Source organism: Gopherus flavomarginatus, chromosome 7 (genome assembly GCF_025201925.1).
Source record: "Gopherus flavomarginatus isolate rGopFla2 chromosome 7, rGopFla2.mat.asm, whole genome shotgun sequence".
Taxonomy (NCBI): domain Eukaryota; kingdom Metazoa; phylum Chordata; order Testudines; family Testudinidae; genus Gopherus; species Gopherus flavomarginatus.
This window is the reverse complement of record NC_066623.1, coordinates 116,879,395-116,888,242: the sequence shown is the minus strand read 5'-3', so window position 1 is coordinate 116,888,242 and position 8,848 is coordinate 116,879,395. Positions and strand designations below refer to the sequence as shown.

At 49.8% G+C, this 8,848-nt stretch overlaps 1 protein-coding gene across 1 annotated transcript in view; it reads left to right on the top strand.

Moving 5' to 3' along the window:
* The window catches only part of SZT2 (SZT2 subunit of KICSTOR complex), a 76,827-nt gene continuing 67,979 nt past the window's right edge, over positions 1-8,848 (top strand). The window contains exons 1-7 of the mRNA XM_050961273.1: positions 1-70; positions 823-948; positions 1,172-1,345; positions 1,789-1,959; positions 3,768-3,899; positions 8,192-8,351; positions 8,627-8,733. Coding sequence (XP_050817230.1) covers positions 41-70; positions 823-948; positions 1,172-1,345; positions 1,789-1,959; positions 3,768-3,899; positions 8,192-8,351; positions 8,627-8,733 — 900 coding nt within the window. The 5' untranslated portion in view covers positions 1-40. The remainder of the gene's footprint in view (positions 71-822; positions 949-1,171; positions 1,346-1,788; positions 1,960-3,767; positions 3,900-8,191; positions 8,352-8,626; positions 8,734-8,848) is intronic.

The window sequence follows — 8,848 nt, the reverse complement described above, 5'->3', positions numbered from 1 at the left end:
GCCTGCCAGAGAGGGGAGGGCGGAGCGGGGCAGGGCCGACATGGCTGCCTCCGAGCGAGCGGACTCTGAGGTACACCCCCACCGGGCGCGCCCTGCCCAGCCACCCGCCCTGCGCGGCCGCTCCCCGGGGGGCGATGGGATGGGCAGGGGAGCCTGGCGGGGCGGGGCTGGGCCTGGCGCGGGGCGGGAAGGGGGCAGGGACTGGGCCTGGCGCGGGGCGGGGGGAGGTGGGGCTGGAAGGGGGCAGGGGCTGGGCCTGGCGCGGGGCGGGGGGAGGTGGGGCGGGAAGGGGCAGGCCCTGACACTGTGTGGGAAGCTTGGTCAGGGGGAGCTGCGCCTGGCACTGGGCTGGGGCCTGGGCCTGAATCAGTAGAAAGGGTCTGAGCCTGATGTTATCAGGGGGAGATGAGGGTTGGTGCTAGGTCTGGTTGCAGGTTTGGTGGGGACAGCATGTGCTGGTTGCAGCATTTGGGCCCAGGTCTGCCTGAACTGTGCCATTTCCCTAATGAATAGTGTTGGTGCCCTGCTGTGACTGTGGTTGTTCAGGGTTGCAGTGGTGCTAAACCTGGGCCTGTTGTACAAGGGGCTGCACAGACATCTAGCAAAGCACAATCCCTGATCCAGATCCTACAGTTTTGGCTCGAAATGAGGCATGGTGTGTGGGTGAGGATGGAGAAGCATCATGTATCTGCAGAGATGAGCAATATGCAGTTTTAGCTGTAGAAGGGTATTTGTTAATGGGAAGAAATAAGCAGCTTTGCTTTTGTGTTCTCTGGTCATCTCCTGCCTAGTGATATGGTGACCTGTTCCCCTTTGCTGCAGGTGGAAGACGCAGGACAGGTCTTCCTCCTGATGAAGAAAGATTATCGGATCTCCCGCAACGTGCGCCTAGCTTGGTTCCTCAATCACCTGCATCAAGTCATTTGGGCTGTGCCTGAGTTAGAGCTGGTGAGTACGTGTGCCCAGGCAGGATGGCGCTGTGTGCTGATCAGTGCTCTCTGGCTTTGGCAGTTTGGCCAAGTAGGAGAGAAGCTGCAGGACTTTTGGCTACTACTGCTCCTTGGGAGCCTAGGATTCCTGTGAAAAGCTTTCGCCCAATTCTTGTTTGCTCCTTTTCCTGCTCCCCTGCAAGGCTGGCTTTCGCTCACTTGCTGTTTCTTTTATCCTGTAGGTGAAGTCAGATAATGAACTGGATGTTCTCAGCATCCTGCCAAATGGGTGGCAGCCACATGAGTCTGTGCGGCCTAGGCCCTACCTCCTTGTGCCCTCCACACAGGTCACCTTCCTGGCACGACAGTACCGCTTTGTGATTGAGCTCGACCTGAGCCCATCCACAGGGATTGTGGTGAGTGTATGCGTCTCTGCCTCTCCCCGGGTACCCCATGGCTCTGCCCACAAGGCGCTCCTGCTGCCATCTCTGTTTGGGAATGGCTTCCTCTTGTGCATTTACTCCCAGCATGCATCTTACTTCTGTGTGCCACGAGAAGTTGGCTCCCACAGGAAGCAGTGTGTGCCAGTAGTTGCCACTTGGCCAGTGCCACTCCTGGGCCAGCTCCTAGCAGGCAAAACCCATGCACAGATCATCCCTGCAGGAAAATCCCACCCCTTTTACAGGGATTATCTGTGCATGGGTTTGCCTGCTAGGAGCTAGCCCAGGAGTGTTTTCCTCTCCATGCTGGGGCTCTGCAGACTATTTCTAGAAGGATGTATGAGTAACTCCATGTGCTAGGGACCCTTGTCAATACACCAAAGGGGAGCAGCTAAAATTTCCTGTTTGTACTTCTGCAGGATGACTCAACGGGGGAGATCATTTTTGATGAGGTGTTTCATGCCCTTTCCCGATGCCTAGTGGGATTGCTAAAACCCTTCCGAATTCCTGGTTCAGAAATTACTTACCAGCCAGAGATCTTTGTCACTATCCAAGCATATTCCTCCATCATTGGCCTGCAGTCCCACCAGGTAAAGTTCTACCTCCTTCCCTTCCCCCAGTCTTCGTGTGAGAGCACTTTTTGTTGCCCTGGTTGCTGCTGAGCTCTTAGGGAGATGGAGACGGGAGTTGTCTGAGCACTGCTATGTGATGCTGTAGTCTTGCTTCATGAGAGCCTGTAGTCTGAGCAGCTCCTCTAGTGTGAGCACAGCTCCATCGTGTTCTGTGGGCAGGAGGCTGAGGTTTGGCATATGTGGGAAATGCCAGGCAAAGAAGGGGATCTGTGAGCAGCAGCTTGCTGTTAATTAAGGGAAGTACATCTAGGATATATTTTGCCCCAGTGTGACTTGAACTCTCTTCAGTTTACTTTTTGGGTGGCTTCCTGGTGAGATTGGACCGTAGCTCAGGTGCTCTGTAAACCACACATGTAAGGGAAATTCCATTTTAAACAACTTAATTCTGGTTGGTGGGGCCAGAAGGCACCTATGCAGCTAATCCCTTCCCAGCAAAACCTTAACCCTCAAAAATCATGGTGTTACCATGCCATTTGCAGACCATCGCTCTTCTCACCCTACTGATGTGTTCTATCCCTTTCCTCTGTCTTCTGTCTGTGTGTTTGGAATGTAAGCTGCTTGGGGCAGGGATTGCTTATTACTCTGTCTGTACAGTTCTTGTACAATCCTGGTTAGTCCCTAGGCACGACCATAATAAACATAACAAGGATGCCTCCCTCTGTCCTTCCCATTAGCCCTCTGTCACTGATGTCAGCCTGGACTGCCTGCTTGGCCAGTTCTCCCATAACTGTCTGTGTGCTTTGTTCTAGTGCATCTCCCCTAGCGACATTGAATTGATCTGCAGGCCACTATCCTCTCCTCCTTCAGATCCTTTCTCAAGACCCACTTCCTCCATGAGACCTTCAAGAAACTAGCCCGGGGCTGAGGGGCAGATGGAGATTGCTGTGCATACGTGAGGGAGGAGAAGGGTGTATGTGTGCAACTCATCTGAATAAAATTGTCCATATTCTAGTTGTTTCCCTCTCCCCCACTCTGTTACTCATCTCAGGGGAGGAGAATGAAGCTAGCAAGTTGTGTGCCGATTATCTCCTGAACTCTCTGCTTGTATGTTGCATCACATTCCCCTCCATGTCATCTTGTAAATTCTTTGGGGCAGGGGCTCTCTCTTACTCTGGGTCTGTGCAGCACTCAGCATGATGGAGCCCTGATCCATCATGGCTCCATCATGGGGCCTGTGGGTACTGCTGTAATATAAATGGTAAGAGCATCATCTCTAACCTGCTGTGAATTATCTGCTATGATTGGGCTCCCACCTCCCTAACCAGTGGACTTCACTATCCAATTGCTCAGGCTTTTTCCCTAGTCTCTACCCTAATTTTTTTTCTTTTGCTTCAGGCTGCTGTTCCTTATTCCTGCCAGTTATCAACAGGTAGTGGGATCAGGCTGCATGTGAGTTAGAGTAGAACAAATGTGCCTTCTTGAGAAATGTTAGGCTGAAGTTAGAGGCATCTAGGAGCTTGGACAAGGAGCCCTACTTCCTCCTGTTCAGTGCCTTCCCTCTCCCTGACTCCTAGGGCAGCAGGAACCTCTTGCCCCAGTTTGAGGTTGACAGGGGCATGTTGTGGTGGATCCCAGGATCACAACACAGAGGTGGCTGGTATGAGGCCTTTCTTGTCATGACTTAATGACCTGCCATCTCTTGTGTTCCCCCTGCTTTTCCTTAGGGTAGTGCATGTGTGTGTCTGGATCAGTGGGTTAGAGACCGCTGTGATGGGTGTCCGTTTAAAACCCTACGGTAATATCTTTCCCATGTGTCTCTGGCTCAGGTGCTATTCCAAGGCTGTCAGCTGGATGAGACCAAGAGAGAGACCTTCCTGCAGCAAATTTACACACAGCTGTGTGCCTTTGAGAATAAAGTGGCTGAGATGCTCCAACAACAGTATGAACCCAAGCCGCAGGTGAGGCAGGCAAAGGTGATGGATAGACTGGAGGAGAGATCTAGGCTCTCTGGGGCTGCTTTCCTGTCCTGCCACTCCTCTGGGAGAGGCTCATAGGATGCTGGCTTGTACTAAAACGGGCATGCTATGTAAGCCTCAGTTGGGAGTCTGTCCTTTCTGAGGAAAAGCCTCGTTCAGTGGCTGAGAGAACAGTGCCTGCTTGCAGGGATAAGTGGGCTGAGGGGTTTCCATAGTAGGTAAGCAGGACCAAGAGGTACTTAGGAGGTATCGTGGGAAATATTTACCCTAGCTCGGGGTTATACAGTTAAGCAACTGGATTTATGTGAGATCAGTGGTCAGACCCCACCTCTGCACTCCCGCTCCCAGGTAGTTCATATCTCTGAATGGCCCCCAGCAGGGTTCAGTGTTAGTACTTACATGGGAAGGGTGGCTTGTGCGGCTTCCTCTTTGGTGTAATAACTGACTCTTGAGCTGCATAAACAGTGAGGCCCAGCAGTTCCTAATATCATTTTGAAACAATGGTGGCTGAGGGATTTTTAGCAAAGGATACAGATATTAGCAAATTAACAGGAAGTGCCCTCAAGTAGCTGTTCGGGGTCATGGGGGTTCAGAGTTCAATGCGACCCGTCCATAAGAACAAGATCTGCGGAATGAAATGGAGGGGATGGAGGAATAAGACTGACCCTGCAAGCGCCTGTGTTTGTTTAATGGGATCCCCAGAGTACAGCCTGGAACTGGGGTACCGATATGCTCCCATAACTCTCCCACTCGGGCTGTCTCTCAATGCTTTGCTAGTGACAAACAGCCAATCCCTGTAGGCACTGTTATCACTCAGCATAACAGCGTGTGGAGCCCCACACCCAGCTAAATTGCATGAATGCTCCCTGAGCCACTCATGAATCACACAGAGAAAGGCTCCAGCAAATCTCCCAATCCCCCAGCCTTGCACCCAAGAACTGTACCTGACCAGTGTATGTTTATTACCCAGTCCACCCCTCTCTCGATGTGGAGAGAGAGCACACACTAGCCTTTGTAAACTGATCACTTCGACCAAAACCTACTGTTTTAGGTAAAATATGAAACGGAAAGATTGATTGTAAGTAGTTGGCACAAAAGGTCAGAGATAGCTACCAAAGAAAATAAAAATAAGCATGCAGTCTAAATCTTAAACCTTATTTACACTAAGCAGTATTTGGATCAAAAACCTCACTGGATGTTGCACGTAGGTTACAGTTCTTAATACGCAGGCTTCCCCTCTAAGCCTGGGACCAGTCTCCTCAATTCAAGTCTTTGTCTCCTCAGTGTTCTTGTTGCCTCCGGAGTAGGTATGGGAGGAGAAAGGCCAAAGCATGATGCCACTGTTCTGTTTTATATCCTTGGTCCATGTGCCTGGGAAAACACTAGCCCAGACTTGGTCATGGTGGGCTTTGCTGAGTCACAGGGTTGAGCAATCCCCATTGTGTGGTGCTTCTCTTACAGAATTGTAAATCCCTTGTTTACAACTTCCCTGCTGATTTATGGTCACTTACCACCGTCTTGGGAGTGGATCTCCACATAGCAGTGGAGACTTTCAAGTTTACAACATATTTCAGTAACAGCCATCCAGCAAAATCTCATAACTTGGTACACACGGATGATATATCTATTTGCACAGAACAGTAGGTGTCAGCAGATCATGACCTTTCATGACACTAAACTGGGAGGGATTGCAACTGCTTTGGAGGATTGGGTCATAATTCAAAATGATCTGGACAAATTGGAGAAATGGTCTGAGGTAAACAGGATGAAGTTTAATAAAGACAAATGCAAAATGCTCCACTTAGGAAGGAACAATCAGTTTCACACATACAGAATGGGAAGAGACTGCCTAGGAAGGAGTATGGCAGAAAGAGATCTAGGGGTTATAGTGGACCACAAACTAAATGAGTCAACAGTGTGATGCTGTTGCAAAAAAAGCAAACATGATTCTAGGATGCATTAACAGGTGTGTTGTGAGCAAGACAGGAGAAGTCATTCTTCCGCTCTACTCTGCGCTGGTTAGGCCTCAACTGGAGTATTGTGTCCAGTTCTGGGCACCGCCTTTCAAGAAAGATGTGGAGAAATTGGAGAGGGTCCAGAGAAGAGCAGCAAGAATGATTAAAGGTCTAGAGAACATGACCTATGAAGGAAAGCTGAAAGAATTGGGTTTATTTAGTTTGGAAAAGAGAAGACTGAGAGGGGACATGATAGCAGTTTTCAGGTATCTAAAAGGATGTCATCAGGAGGAGGGAGAAAACTTGTTCATCTTACCCTCTAAGGATAGCACAAGCAGCAATGGGCTTAAACTGCAGCAAGGGAAGTTTAGGTTGGACATTAGGAAAAAGTTCCTAACTGTCAGGGTGGTTAAACACTGGAATAAATTGCCTAGGGAGATTGTGGAATCTCCATCTCAAGATATTTAAGAGTAGGTTAGATAAATGTCTATCCAGGATGGTCTAGACAGTGTTTGGTCCTGCCATGAAGGCAGGGGACTGGACTCGATGACCTCTCGAGGTTCCTTCCAGTCCGAGAATCTATGAATATAATAGTTTACGTGCCATGCTTTGTATAAAATAGATCATAAGTGTATGACAGTGTGAATATGGGGGTTCCAAGGTGCTGCTTTGAGGTACAGAGTGCCACAATCTGTACCTTTATGCACAAGAGCAATCTCATTGTAAAGTTATGTGCGTGTGTAAGTGTTTTCAGCATCGGGGCTTAATACAAGAACAAAATTGCTCAAATCCAGGGTAATGAAACAGAAGCTGCTTCTGTATTTAGGTCCTGCTGCTGGTTTTTGTGAGAACCTTAGACAGTCACACATTTAAAGGGGCACCATAAACTTCATATTGTGACTGGAAAGGTTTGACCTACTAATGTCATGAGTAACATTTATCATTCCTAGAACTGAAAGAGACTTGTGGAGATCCTGTTTAGCAGGTACTTTGTCAACATTTTGTGCCAAGTCCCACTCATTGTGTTCCTGATAGAATCAGCAGCCCCTGTTTATGTGGCATTCTGCCACACACAGGGGGAGAGAGAAACACTTATAAACAAGAGTTGTTGTAAAACCACGGAAACTGCCAGTGGCCTTGGGCAGGAGGCTCTGGAGCAGAGGATATGCTAGAACTGGAATTTATTTTTTTTATTTTTGAAGTTGCCTAGATTTTCAGTTGACTGTGTCCTTGCCAGCAAACACTGATGACTCTCTGTTGGATCCAGTGAATTAAAGGTGTATTGATGCCCACTGAGGGATTTTAATTTTTGCTGATCATGTATCTTTCCCTAGCCAAGAGCAGCCCTGTGATTGTGCCTGGAAAGGTTATTTTTACCCTTACCTGTTTCAAGAGTACAAAATAATAGTTATATGGGATGAGGCTGGCAGAGCTGTCCCAAGCCATCCCAGATCAGAAGGGCTCTTGGTTTCATATGACAAATACTTATGTACCTTAGGACCACACACCCTCTTTCACCCATAATAGCCTTTGGGCAAATGAGGGGAAAGACTGGGCAGCATTTGTATCCGTCTTTGTAACAGGACTTGTTCTTCTTGTACAGATCTAAGCAAATAGATACACATTTGTTTATGACCTGAATCCGCAGCACCTCCAGGAGCAGTGCCCCAGGCAGGGTAAAAGAGACCTACCTTTCATAGATGCCCTGCAAGAGAGACCTTGGGCTGCACTGTTAGAGATGCTGCGCAGCAGTAGTTTGCACTAGATTGAAGGAGTTAGGGTCTGTCAGACACCCGCGGCTGGCCTGGGCCAGCTGACTCGTGCTTGGGCTGTGTAACTTTCCTTGCAGTGTAGACTTACAGTCCGGGACCCTATCTGGGCTGCAGCCTGAACCCAGAAGTGTACACTGCAATGAAACAGCCCCACAGCCTGAGCCCTGCGAGCTCAGGTCAGCTGTCAGGTCTAATTGCAGTGTAGACATACATCTAGTGCTGACTGCAAAAGGCTAGTGGCCCCGGCATCTCCTCTACTCACCCCATGGGGAGATCTGGTAAGCCCAGGCTCTACCCAGACAGAATATGGGGCATATAACACCATAGATGCCTTATTCTCAGGACCAGTAGGAGTGAGAGCTCAGGGGAAAGCCACATGAAGGGGATTGAGAAGGGTTAGAAGATTAAAGGTTAGCATAGTACTAGGTAAATCGCATTACCCCAGCCCTAGTGTATGGAGCTGTTAGGCTCCAAGCTCCTGCAAAAGGAGTGAGTGGAACAGGGTCAGAGTGTGGCTGATGGCATCTCATTGGTTTCTTGTTGCTAGGTAGATTTGTCGCCCCTCAGCCAGGAGAGTCCTTGTGCCACACAGGAACTCTCTGGAAGGAAGCCGGGTATCTCCATGGTCACTGCTGACATTGGCCTTGTCAGCATGATCCGACAGGGGATCTTAGCACTGCAGCTGTTGCCTTCTAACTCCAGTGCAGGTTAGTTCCACTTCCTGGGCTCCAAGGAGGCTGGCCTGGAAGTCTGTATCCCTCTAGCCGTAGGCTCAGGGTGGGCATGCCCAAGGAGTCATGTTGGGCCCTTCAGCCGGGGGAGGGGCAAGGCTTCGGGGTAGCAGCTCTGCGGTGCAGCAGTTCATGATCCCATTGTGGTGTGGTAATGCAAATAAAGCCAGCGAGTGCACTGGGGCCGTAGAGTGGGGAGTCTGATCACAAATGGGGGACGGTGCTCTGAGATGGTGCCTTGTTACCTACAGGAATCATCATCATCACAGACGGTGTGACCAGTGTCCCAGACGTGGCTGTGTGTGAGACTCTGCTCAACCAGCTGCGAAGTAGCACTGTGGCCTGCTCCTTTGTGCAGGTATGCCTGGGGCGGGGCACTGCAGGCTGCACCATGTATGCTGGTATGCCAGTCTCAGGCAGAGGGTGGGCGTGGGGTGAGGATGGAGAGATGCTAACCTCTGGTGCGGAGTGGG